Source organism: Paramisgurnus dabryanus, chromosome 5 (assembly GCF_030506205.2).
Source record: "Paramisgurnus dabryanus chromosome 5, PD_genome_1.1, whole genome shotgun sequence".
NCBI lineage: Eukaryota > Metazoa > Chordata > Actinopteri > Cypriniformes > Cobitidae > Paramisgurnus > Paramisgurnus dabryanus.
Genome location: NC_133341.1, coordinates 18,646,723 through 18,660,403, shown reverse-complemented (window position 1 = coordinate 18,660,403; position 13,681 = coordinate 18,646,723). Strand labels below are relative to the sequence as shown.

At 38.3% G+C, this 13,681-nt stretch overlaps 1 protein-coding gene across 1 annotated transcript; it reads right to left on the bottom strand.

Moving 5' to 3' along the window:
• Positions 1 to 1,284: 1,284 nt before the first annotated feature.
• Positions 1,285 to 12,879, bottom strand: ssh1b (slingshot protein phosphatase 1b). The gene is made up of 15 exons (XM_065250127.2): positions 12,505 to 12,879; positions 11,439 to 11,473; positions 11,238 to 11,338; positions 10,851 to 10,915; positions 10,627 to 10,748; positions 10,457 to 10,525; positions 8,647 to 8,712; positions 8,255 to 8,449; positions 8,043 to 8,136; positions 7,303 to 7,431; positions 6,937 to 6,983; positions 6,684 to 6,830; positions 6,333 to 6,533; positions 5,482 to 6,109; positions 1,285 to 5,296 (listed from the first exon to the last, which is right to left on the bottom strand). The coding sequence occupies exons 1-15, from the start codon at positions 12,574 to 12,576 to the stop codon at positions 4,283 to 4,285; spliced, it is 2,985 nt and encodes a 994-aa protein (XP_065106199.1). The 5' UTR covers positions 12,577 to 12,879; the 3' UTR covers positions 1,285 to 4,282.
• Between the last annotated feature and the right edge of the window lie 802 nt (positions 12,880 to 13,681).

The following is a 13,681-nucleotide window of genomic DNA, read 5'->3' as shown; positions in this document are numbered from 1 at the left end:
TAATGTCCTAAATTGGAACCTATGACAACAGTCTCGATATAGATTTAAATAGAAATGAGCAAACTGTTCCAGTTTTTTAGCACAATAAATAAAAAACTTTTAAAATCTTTTCTAGTTTTTCCAGTAAGATAATCAACATCCTTGATACAAGATACTTAAGGGTTGGTTTCCCAGACAGGGATTAGACTAGTCCTAGACTTAAATAAACGTAAGAGCTGTCCAAACGGAAAACAACTTGCACTGACACATCTTAAAATACATTTGTGCCCTTTGTTTTGCCTTAAGTAATGTTTTTAGTAAGGCACGTTTGTTAGAACTAGTTATATTTTCTAATTAAGCTAATCCCTGTCCGGGAAGCCACCCATACATATTTTTAGAAGTTCATTCTTAAAGAATATATTGTTAATGGGGAAATATAAAGGAACTTGTTTTCCCTTTAACTAAGTTTGAATTAATATTTTCAGCTCATTGCCAAATAATTAATGTAATTTATTTATTTATTCAGACAGAAAAATTAGGACTTTTCTTCTTAAAACACAGGCTTGGTTTCACAGACAAGACTATGCAGGACTAGGCCTTAGTTAAGGTGAGGTGTTTAAGCATCTTCATAAACATGCCTTATAGAAAAATACATTACTGGTGTGTATCTTGAGACAAATAAATGGCTCTGACATATTTTAAGATCTGTCAGTGCAAGTTATTTTTAGCTGAGACACCTCAAACATGTGTTTTAATCTAGGACTAGCCGTCATAACACATCATCCCCCGGTTTTACAGACGAGGCTTAAGGCTAGTCCTATTGTTACTGAAGTAAATGAATCTTGTTTTAAGAATATTTAAATTATTTTACTGTATTAAAAAGAAAATAATGAATAAAATGTACTATTTTTAAAGATTCAATGAATGTGGACTGTTTAAAATCCCAACATTGTTTGTTACATTACAACACAAAATATTTACATTGCAAATATCATTATACCAATGTGGCTATATCTGCAAACATATATATATACATATGGTAAAACATGCCATTTTACCATGTTGATCTATTCCTAGAAAAACATAAATTATTAATTACCAGCACTTATCTTTTTAACTGACTTTTTACATTTACATATCATTAAATTTAATTTACTTATCTCTTTGTAAAAGATACTATTCAAGGAAGTGCATTAGAACACATTAACTTTCAGTATAGTACTTATACATTATTGAATCTCATTTAATCTTATCATTTGAGCACTTAACTCAATGCTATAAATAAATGGAATAGTCATTCATGTCTGATCCAGACAATAAACAATTTATTTCTATACTTAACTGTACAGTACATTACAAAAACAAATTGCAGCATAACTTATAATGGTTCAAATTAAATGCAAAACATAGATGCAATATATTCAAGGGTACTTTTACAAGCTGTTTAGGGATGACTATGACAATCTTCCAGTTGATGTTATTTTCAGCTTTTATGTGTTTAAACATGTAAAAAAAGACAATAAATGAATGACTTTGGTCTCCTCTATGAAAATATAAAATGTATTATCAACATGAAAAGACTAAGTCATATGTTTAAAATAATCTTTGCTCTTTAAGGACAAGACCATAATCAGGTGAAGAAAAACTGAAAAACAATGAACAGTTTTACAAAAAAGTCATTAGACAACTGATTGCAAATGGCAACAGTTAAGGCACTTGCATGTATGAACAAAAAAATCTAGGTAAATAAGCAGCATTAGCTGGGAGGAGGTATGACTAGCCATGGGCAAAAAGCGAAACTGCAAAGTCTTTGGGAGGCCATATTTTTGGCTATCATTTTTTGATCCTTAAAATATGGAAAAATAAAAAAGACTTGGGCCGAAGATATGTTGCACAAAATTTGCAATAGCAATTTGAAATAGGTTTTCCACTTTTAAACGAAGTCATTTAATGAAAGTGCACAATAAAAAAGTGAATGAGCCCATGTGGTGCAAACAAAAACAGCTTTCCCTCAGATTTCACTCAAGGTGCTCCTTTTTCATTTCGAATGAAAATTAAAAGTTACCTCTCCACACTTTTCAGAAAATAAAAACCATTCTCATGTATACTTATTGCACATGCCACGTTGCATATTATAATTCTTAAAAAAATAGACTAGTTAAACAACATAAAGTCCAAAAACACATACATACATACATACATAATAAAAAAAAAATGAAAAATTACAATAAATTATCCAATCAATAAATACTCGGAGCACTAATCAAACTTGTTTGTTTCAGCAGATAAATACTACACCTTATGGTATGGTATTAATTTCATAAGCTCAAGTAAGTCCCTATGCCCACAATATTATAATGTATTATAATAATTCACTGCCTGGGCCTGTAAACACTGACAATACATGTCATTATGAAATGCCTGGTTATTTTTATAGCAACTTTGCAAACACTTAAAAAACCTTTTAAAGGATTTTAATGACATACTTTAACATCCTCTGGTCAACTAGATGACTGTATTGTAGTAATGTGTTGCTGCTAAAGCGTTTTTGCACATCACAGACTACAATTTGTACAATAAACAGCTTAAGCTAAGTTACATTACAAGTGCTATGCTCTAATAGCACATTTTAAATCAAGTTGTTTTAATAAACACCAGATGAGAAGTAAAACAGAGAGTTCTAAGACAAATCCAAACACATTCATTTTGCATTTTTTTTCTCTGGAAGAACCTAATAAATACAGTATGTGGCTTTGTTGATGCTTTTATCTTTTGTAAAACGGCATTTGCTGACAAGATATAATGATTTAAGTAACTTTTTGGGTAGATTAATAGCCATGGCTTTTAGACTTAAATGACATTTTCAAATGAATGAAAATGTAGGAGACTTTAAACGTATGTTGAACTATATTTCTGTTGAGGGCAAATCTAATGTCCACTAGAAAGTTGCCATCAAAACAAAAATGCCTGTTTCATTTTAATAGCAGACCCTGTATTGATTTCCAATAGGTCAGGATAGGTCACCTGTAAAATTGGAATTCTTCTCACTCTTAAGTTGTTCCAAACGCGTATAAAATGTTTTGTTCTTCTAAACACAAATATATCTTTAAAAATGTTAACATTACAACCAAACAAATCTAGGACATCATTCACTTCCATAGTATTCAATGTTTCATTCTATGGAAGTCAATGGTGCCCGAGATCGGCTTCTTAAAAATATCTTCCTTTGTGTTCAGCAGAACAGTTAGAAACAAGGATGAGTAAATGACAGGATTTTCTTTTGTTTTAATATTTCCCTATTATAACTTTAGTTATGGCTCAAACAAAATCATAAATCCTATTCTACCATCCTATTCTGCCTTACCAGCAAACACAGTTTTGGAATTTCTGATCCTTAAGAAATTACAAAAATTATTTCATTAAGATCATTGCTGAAAAACATAGAATAAGTGGTCAGATAAGGATTTTAAAAACATTGTATGCCTTAATACCTGGCTAATGTTTTATTAATCCAAATTAACTGTGCAAACATGGCTCTATTCCCATATGGCAGTGTTTCTCAACCAGGGGGCTGGGGTACCTCAACAGATTTCCAAGGGGAAAACAAGCATTATAATAAGTCAAAACAACAAATAATAAAGATATTTCTTATTGTTTGGTTATATTGGTAACATATTTAGTATATTTCATTTTGGTAGAAACTTATAAAGTGGGGGCCCTTTAAATAATGTTGTGGACAATAGGGGGGCCTTGAAGTGAAAAGAGGATGAGAACCACTGTCTTATGGGCACTTTATGGTACCTAACCCTTATTTGAATCAGCTTGAAAGTTATTCGTGTGGTTGGTAATCGATTAGTTTGGATTACACATCGCTAAGATATAAATTATGAAGATCAAACATATATCTGAACAATCAGCCCTACGCAAACGTAGAGGTTTTAGGAAAATAAAGTTTTGTTACGTCTGGACAACATCACCAATTGATGGGTAATTTGCGTATTAAAACCTTCCCTCGCTTAAGCAAGACAAAGCACAGCATTATTAACAAAGCCGTTAATAAAGTTCCAAGCCTGATCATGCTTCTTTAATATACATCTTAGTCAAAGCACAGACAGACACATGAGAAATGCAGTGCAGTTATGTAAAGGGCATCTGGAAGAAGGTCCAACCCTGGCCTGATTGTTCTCATGAGTTGTCTTGCAGCATTTGCCTCCACTGTAGCTTTCGATGGCTTTAAGGCTATGCCCATGTGTCACGGAGCGACAGCATTCACTTAGAAAGCAGTTCTGACATCTTTGAGAAGTCAGCTTTTTAGGCTCTGAAGTACAGTTGGAGTTAAGGAGAGCTTGGGAGAGCAAGAGGATTGCGCGCAAAGAGCAGGGTCTGGCTGGTTGTCAATGGAGACTGTGGCTGAACGTGAAAGGTCCTCTGTGGAGATGGCCAAGTCCCCAAGCTTAGCCAGTGAATTGGACCGTTTGAGTTGGGAGTGCACGGTTAGACCGGCGAGGCGCACGCGGGTCTCGATCTCTTGGGTTCGCTGACGCACCAAGCCAGGTTGTCCTCTCCCTGTGCTCTGCAGACTGTCGCTGCTGGAGCTGCGCGTCAGAGAGGAGCCAGGTGTAAAATTAAGCTGTTGTTCACTGGATCCAGAAAACACGTCGGGGACAATCCCCTCTTCCACTTCCATGTCCTCTGTAGCAGTGTCCTCTGTAGCAGTGTCCTCGGCAGCACTTAAGTCCATCAGTTCTGACTGAGGATCAGGAAATTGCTCCAGTCTATGGTGCACCAGTGTGGATGTCTGTGGAGGGATCGATGTCTCCAAGTAGTCCCCTTGGCTGAGCTCCACCATAGGGCTCTCGGCATCCAGACTGAGGCTCAGAAGATTAAGATCTGCAGTCGGGCTTTTGGAGCTCTTGGTCCCTGTCTTTTCCCCCTCCATTTTGTGCCTTTGAATTATGTCCTCAGTCTCCAAGGAATAATGCAAATCCTGAGGAAGGTCTTCGCTGCTCATAGGCAAAGGCAGTCGCTTACGGTAAGTTTCTGAGCTTACCGCTGCAGAAGCGCTGGATCGACTGAAGCAACGAGTGCACTGGCAGTGCCTGCTGCACACATGATGCCGAGGGGCAGGCACCTTATTGATGGAGGTGGTAGCGAATTTCTTTCCTCCAGGGGAGAGACTGGGCAGGCCAGCGTGACGTGGCAGGTTAAGGCGATGGGTGCGACGTTCACAGCGGCGGCCGCTGGGCAGGCGCAGGCAGTCTCGGCACGACTGATATGAGGGCTTCACTTTGAAGGGGTTTCCAATGCTAGCATTGTCCTAAACCGATGAATACACACAGGCAGGGAGAATGCATGGTTAGGTTCTTTTTAAAGGTGTAAGAGTACGGGATGCTTTAGAGAAAGAAAAGCGTTTAGGATGGTTTCACAGAAAAGAGCTCTTTGAGCTATAAGCTTGCATACAAGCCAGGAGAGCTGCCACTACAGCTAAGACGTCATACTCACGTCAAAGCCAGAAGGGCAGCTGCGCTTCCCAGCCAGCCTGTTGCTGTTGTTGGCGTTCTCGTTGTTAAAGCGGTTCAAGTTAGCCAGGCCGTCATCTTCCTTCGGCGTCTCCTCACCACGGGCCAAGGCTGCCATCTCTGCTTCCTCCTTTTGTGCTTCCTCCTCATCTTCCTCTTCCACTGTGCTAAACTCCAGCCGCAAACGCATGTCCTCCAGAGGCTCCAGGCGGCTACAGGTCTGGGCCGCTGTGCCCTCCCCGGGAAGGGCCAAGTGAGCCATGGGGAAACCTTCATCATCCAACAGTGCGTCCCTCTCGACGTCCTCAATCTCAATAAAGACCCGCTCCATGCCTAAAAGAGGAGGACCTCGGACTGGCGTGGAGGGTTCGCTGTCTAGAGCGGTGTCTGAAAGTCGGCGGAAGTAGTAGTTGTAGTTGAGGTGGTCTGTCGGGTCGTCTCCACAGCAGGGGGAAGCACTTGCTCCCCCGTGACACCAACCAGTGTCCGCCTGATCAGGGCGCAGTGACGAAAATTGAGGAATCTGGTCACCGCTGGCAGCTGAAGCCTGGAGGCCCTCCAATGAATACTCATCATCGTCCGGTTGCCAGAGTTTGTTGTGTCTCTGATTGCTGCAATGACAGGAAACAAAAGTGGTAGATATTTCACACGATCAAAGAAAACTCATCAAATTGTGCTTGTTAACCAGGTTCACTAGCTAGATCAGCCCAGGACTAAGCATTTTCATATTTTAAATGCAGGTATCAAAAAGTAAGTTCGATCTGCTAAATAAATAAATATCATCTAATAATGTCTCAAATAAAAAAGGGGCCCGTTTATCTTGGCTTTTCCCACCTCGCATCTAAAATCCCCTCGTATTCAGCCAGTTGTTTCATAAAAGCTGGATTGGGTTGTGCTATACTCCTCTTCTGTTTGACAAAATTGTACGCCTTCTCAAGCGACCACCCATACTCCTTCATGGCATAAGCAATAACAGTGGATGCTGAGCGACTCACTCCCATCTTGCAATGTACAAGGCATTTAGAGTTGTTTTTCCTACAAAAAATACATAAAAGGACAACTAAGTTATAAGTGTCTTTGTAAAAACATCATAGGTTCAATACATGTTTTATATGTTTTATTAATAAGGGTAGCCAAAAATAAGAAATAAAAATGTTTCTTTCTATACATGAATAATAAACTCACTTGGCTTTAACTATAAAGTTGTAGGTTTCGTTCCAGTGTGCCAGCAGATCTGTGGTCTCATCGTCATAAACACGAACGTTACAATAACAAAAGGTACCCGGGAAAAAGTTGTCAATCTCTCTTGTGACATTAAGAATATAGCCAACCCTGCATAAAATTAAACTGATGTTAGACTGCGGTGCTGATTGATGTTAAATGCAAATATAATCGCAAGTCAAATGTACATTTAGTAGCTATACATCTTAACACTGACCCGGAGTCTTGGAGTTCCTCCAAGTTGGATGCGTTCCATTCTGAACCCTGACATGAATGAGATGTACAACAACCATAGCTTTATTAGCTCTACAGCCTTAAAGCTCCTGTCAATAGCAATGTTTTTCGTTGTAAAGAGACATTTGTAGATTGATCCAGAAAGGATAGCCATCATGCATCAGTAAATCCTGTTTATCCCCAACATCTATTATTAAAGGGATCAGCCTATATTTCTTTAACACTTTCTTGCAGTATTTGCTCTGTCTTTAAGCAAACATATTAAACAAAGGTTTAACAAAACTGATTTCTATGAAAATAGCGAACATGCCAAGTGATGGCAGAGAAAGCTTGGAGGAGGAAGCTTTACCAGGTACAGATGGTCAAATATGAGTGTAGCCTTGTCCATCTGGCCCAGGATAAGAAGCATCTCATTGTCAATAAACTCTTTATACTCCCTGAGGTTGCAGCTCATATGTTGTTCCAGCTCATTTCGGATCTACAGAAATGAAAGGACGAAGATCTGATTAGGTTTAATGCTCATTTCATAGCTGACGCCATTGCCACCCAATGATGCAGTCATGTAAACAAGTGCATAAAAACCTGATTATACGAAGAGCTCAATGAATCATGTTTTCTTGTGCATTTTTGATCAGGCTCCTTGTAATGGCAACTAAAAGGTTACTAGTCAGTGATTAAAATATGAAATATTTTTACAAATGTCACTTGAGTCATTTCAATTTCTCGCAGCAAAAAAGTGCATGCAAGCTCCAGTAACTCGATTTTTTCTGAATAATGGCAGAAGGTTCAAAAACTGGTCAGTATCATAATATATTTGGTAAATAAACCAGGTAAAAACTCTTGCAGCTCAAAGTGGAAATCTGACATACGTGTGCTGTTGTTCATCTGTGCGCTTAGAGGACTTTGCTGAAAAACTGCCGGGGCGTTTAACAGATTATGCCAACAAAGCGGTATTTCTAAATGGCCTGAGGTTGGGATTAAGTGGATTTGATGAACGTAAAATATGTGCTGAGAGCAATCTTTTTTTAGACGGAGGTGGCATTTAGTGGGTTTTGCATCTGAGCTCTTTATATAATACATCATGTATACCTCTTTGGAAGTAATATTTTCCAGGTCCTGAAACATCATTATGTTTCGGAGTTTGGTTTTGATCATACACTCTGTTATCTCTCCCTCATTTGGCCTATGAATAAAAATTAAACATACTGTAAAAAGGGTTCAAGTCTGTTGCATGAGAAAATATGGAATTGGATGGGTCATATAATCTTTTTGATTGATTTAATCACTAATATATAACTTACTGATCAGAAAACATAACTGGTGAGTCAGGCCGTGTGGTCTCAAGATCGGTCATAGCGTTCCACTCATTGATGCAGCTCTGCTCTGAGGAGATGCAGCTTTCGTAATAGCCTACCCAAGTAAGAGCCATTCCCCCTGGGAAATAGTTGTTTCTGCGAGACACCTCACATGCTTTGTGCAAAACCTGAAGGGCAGACCTGCCGTACAACCAGAGGTTTTGATCCCAAATATACAGCATCAATAAACATATCACTCACTTTACAAAGTTGTCATTTAACCATTAAACACTTAAGTGCATTATTATGAGAAGACATGAAATGGTTAAGGATTTGAAATCTCAAAGACAATATTTTCTTTCATATATATATATACAACATGAACTAAATTGACGTACCACATGGCCTGAACTGACACAGGTTTAAACACATGCAGTCTTCCTGCAGTGCTCACACTGAAACCGCTGAAGAGAAAAGAGAGAACAGTTACGGCATGTCAATTATTGGATAACTGTTTATGCAGAAATGCATTCTCAGGACAATGATGCTTTCCTGGGGTGGTCAATGGAACAATTTTACACCACAAACAGGTGGAAAATTCTCCCTTCACAGTGTGACTTTTAAATTTGCCAACAGCCAGGTCACATGCACAATGACCATAAACATGTTATTTCATGCTAAACCTGTAGAGGTCATGTCTGTACAGATACCATTAAGGACACATTACAAACATAAACAGGAATACAGAAAACAAATCCACTGGCTAGGAAGGTAAGATGGACATTTTAAGATGGCACTTTTACTATTTCCCTTTAACCTTTCAAAGTGAGCATGTCAACTATATGGTATATTAGGCATGTGTGTTTGTATTAGGCTGGCCACACACGTGAAGATTTAAAGACCGATTTGCACCCTCTGTGACCCGATTAGTGTTTTAACACAGCTGATTTTTTGTCCAAAAAAGCTTCTGGTTTGTGGTGTCATTGCGCTTATTTTGATCTTGCTGCCTCTGACATGACAGCTGCAATAGCCAATGGGACAACATCCAATGCTAGCTTCGACCTGATGTTGCAAGCTTTTATAGCTGAAACAAGACACCCACAAACATGACATGAAAGAGGAGTATTGAGAAAGAATATCGACCTGTACAACTATGGCAAGTGCTTTAATAATGTGTTATGCAAGAACTACCAGAACATTTGTTTTTCGCAAGTCACGTTTGATCTCACGTTTCTGTGAGTTTGAAAGCGTTACTACAGTCATCATGCGTGTGGTTTTGCATTTGTCTGTTCGACTCATCCAGTTTGTACGTTCTCAGGATCATCCCTATGAGAACTGTCCCTATGTCTATGTCTGCATGGTCTCCCATGGATTTAAAATCGTTTGTACAAATTGTCCAGTGTGTCCCAGGCCTTATTGTTTATCCAGTATAACAAAAGCAGGTGTTTGGCAGTATTTAAAGGGTCACATCCTGAGAAATCAGGTGCAATATTTTGTAAAACACTGTAACTTTCAATAATAATCAAAAATAAATAAAAATTAAAACGTTTAATTAAAACAAAGATGCAAAAACAGCTTATTTAAACTTGATGGACACTTTGCATTTATACTTATATAATTTTTTTTATATATATAATGTGACCCTGTCTGTGAAATTCAGGCTAAAGTAATTTCACTCAGTATAATAAAGTATTATACTTTTAATGTAATTTTCCACAACGATTTCAATAGACTAGGTCACAAATTTGGCCTGTTTAGTCAAAGTTAGAAAAAAAAGAACAGCAGAAGAATATTACTATAACAGACACAAAAAAGTGCCTTTGTTAATTTGTAAAGATGACCTTAACAGCGTTAGCAGTACATTTCAGCATTGATTGTTTTGTGTTGCAATGCAGACTTTGCAAAGAGACAAGATAAAAAATATATCAGACTTCCAGCAAACCTGCAACTTGGGGGTAATAGTGACGTATGGATTTCAAATCTAAATCCATATGCACAGAGGAGTCTTAGACACAGGTGCAAAAAAAAAATTCAATTCAGTGTCATACTAAAGGAGAAACCCCCAGGGATATCAAAAACTGTGTAAAATTGTTTATAAAATCATTTGTTACTAACATTCTTTATAAATTCTACTAAAATATTTTTCTGGGTCACCCTGAGGACACTCAAGAAACTTCTACCTTACAGAAAGTAAACCAGTATATTTACCCATCTCCGTCCAAGTGGATCTTTGTATCACTCCAGATTGGAAGAGTCATCCCAATAGAGCAACTTTTACTACAACAAACATACGTGTCAATCAGTAAGGGGGTCATGAAGAATACAGCATACTAAAAAGAACGCGTAAACACAGTTTTACCATTCCACCGTGTTTCTACCTGTCCTTATCTGTGAAATCCATCCCGAGCAATATGTTCTCTTCTGTGTCCTGGCGCCCATTTGTATAGACAACCACCATGTACCGCACATGGTCTGTCCAGCTACTTTCTAACCTAACAACCTGTTGTTGGAGACGGTCCATTAATAGATGTGCAATAAAAGCAATAGACTTACCTATACTGAACTGCTCTGTCAGCCAAATTTACCAAACCGTGTCACCTACCAATTTAATTCTGTCCTCAGAACGAAGGGTGTTTATCATTACTTGTAGGTGTTGTGGTAGATCACCTTTAACACACAAGAAATCTTATGATACACTGTAAAAAAATTCTGTAGAAATTACAGTATTACTGGGTATTACTGGGAACTAGCTGCCAGTAACTAACTGTAGATTTCACATTTATGTTATTGGCAACAGTTTGTTCAAAGTTAAATGAACATTAAACATTTTCAGTCCTTATCTTCTACAGTAAGTTACTGGCAACCAGCTGCATAATTACAGCTAATTTTTTACAGTGTATGTAATACAACAATGTCTTATGAACAATGGCATTGCAGCATGAAATTCACAAATAGGAATTCATTACACATAAGTGCTATGGTGACCTACCAGCATTTTTGTGATGGGTTGGTGTTATGGGCCCTTGTGTACTGCTACCCTGCTGTAAAAACAGAGCTGCCCCTTTAACCATGAAGAAGCTTTCACTCAAGCTGAAAGAAGTCATACACACAGTTATGAATATGCAAAATAAAAATTTGTATATATGAATGGATGAATTGATTAAATAAACCAAATGAATGTATCACTGACCTGTTCGCCTTTCGATCATCCTCACTCCCCAAATCCTGACAAATAAAAGATATCATGGAATTAAAAAGGTGCTTAGTTTAAAAGCCTTGAATTATATGAAATTTATATCTGTGCAAGTTTTGTATGTCTCACACTGGTTTACAATCACACAATTCCAATAATGCAAGATCAGATCCTGTGTTCAAAACTTTAAGTTGTATGCATAAGGTTTTTCCTCCTGAGTTAAACAAAAACACCTTTGGTGGATTTAGGATGCACTAAAAATTTAATAAGATGGGAATTATTGTGAGATAATACAATGGTAGTCTAGCTTTTTAGTGGGCTGTCTTTATAACAATCATGAACAACAAATCTGGGGGGGGGGGTATGACAATATTCTGGGGCCCATGATTGGTCACCAGGCAGAGTATCTACTCTATGACATCATTGCAGTGTAATGGGAGTGTTGTCAATGCTCAATTGGTCAAAAGTATCAAATATTGAACCATACAGAGAAACTGCTGTAAAACGTATTTGTGATATATGATGTGTTATTTCACGACCTACTACTTCGTACATTACAGAGCATGCCGTTTTTACAGTTCATGTTATTTTATCTACAACAACTGATAAATAGGCCTACTACACCCACATTAAAATCATTAATGCAAGGTAGAATGAACTTTTAAAAAAGCAAAACAATCATTGCGAACATTTGACCATATACGCAAATGCAGTGCAAATGGTCATTTGACAAATTTGTTTAACCATTATTACATTCTGGTACAATATATTATTTGTGTGTGTTTTTTTTTATATAAAATTGTTTGTTACAGATTTGAATTCAAGAAGTAAATACAAGAAGACGCTATGGTTTGTTTGGTCATCACGCGCACTGCCTGCAAACATCCTTGCGCTTGTCAAAACTTCATCGTGCTTTATTCCACACATCAGGTTGAAAGGCGCGTGTAATTGACCAAACTGTGACATTTAAGCATAACTGAAAAGGCGAGCAACAGGCCCGGCCAACATTGGCTCTTTTAGTGCTTTTTAACACCGGCATTTCCTCCGGTCAGCCTCCACTTACCTCTCCCGCGTTGGTGCTGGCCGATGATGCGGCGCTAGGTGTCGGTGAGCGCTGCAGAGTCACCAAAGCCATGGCTGGGATAAACCGTCCAGGGAAACTTCACAGCAGCTGAGGTAGGAAACGCCGAGATATCCTTTTTTGCGCCCGCCGGTGACGGGGTTAACGGATTCGTAGGCGCATTAAATCTCTTTAGCGCCCGCTTTCACCGGCGCGATAAACCCATCTTCGGCTTTGTCATCTTCGCTGCAAATTCTCATTCACGCCAGTGAGCACGATAAATACCAAAGTGTGCCCTATGTATCCCGGTGGGCTGTTAATTTAGCGTCCAGACGTTATAGAGCTTGTTTCGGAACCGCCGTTCGTGGTTGGTGTGGTTCTGTGATCATCTGCTTTGGATATGAGGTGTGTTCTACTTCCCGCTGCGCTACGCAGATCTCATCAAAGTACCGCGAGGGCAATTCGAAAGCACTGGATTCGAATCAGTCTCGCGGTACTTTGATGTCATATACCGATTGTCTGCGCAACTCCGCATTAAGCCGAACGCACCTATGGGCTTCTCGGCCAACCGCGTGAAGGTGACTTGCACTTCTCCCTGACAACAGCGCATCCCATGCAGACTCAACATCCAATCATTCACGTACCCAGAGTCTTATGATGTCAGGGACTATGAGTTTGCGCTGACATTTCAAAACCCATCGTGCTAATAGACACAACTGAAACAATTACAGAAATTCTGATGGATTTAATAGTTGTAATAGGGATTCGGTAATGTATTAGTCTGATGGAAACTGTTATGTTCTCTAATTGGGTTTTTTATGGTGGGATGTTCGCAGGATGGGAATCAAGAGAATGTCATTAAATACTACTGAAATAAGGCCCAAAATGCTACATCAAAACTAATTTTTTGTGGTTTTAATGGTGAACTGCTGATGTTAAATATTTGGTATTATTTGTATGGGAAACCATCTAGATGTTTATTTTTTCATTAAAAGTTATCATTGTAATCCCTTTTAAAAGTCCCCCCTTCACTCCCCCTAAGCCCACCCAATTCAGCCCCATTATTAATGTATATACAATATGGATCTGTAATCCAAATTTAACAATTCTGTAAAAAATGTATGATAATTTATTTGATTACTTTAATAACAGATTAAGTTAAACAATTTGTTTTTATGTT

Excerpts from the sequence above, each read along its gene's own strand:
- ssh1b (XM_065250127.2), bottom strand. The coding sequence starts at position 12,576 with ATGGCTTTGGTGACTCTGCAGCGCTCACCGACACCTAGCGCCGCATCA. Across the intron at positions 8,713-10,456 it reads ATCCACTTGGACGGAGATGG|CGGTTTCAGTGTGAGCACTG; the intron begins GTAAATATACTG and ends TTTTCTCTTCAG. Across the intron at positions 6,534-6,683 it reads AACTTTATAGTTAAAGCCAA|GAAAAACAACTCTAAATGCC; the intron begins GTGAGTTTATTA and ends TATTTTTTGTAG.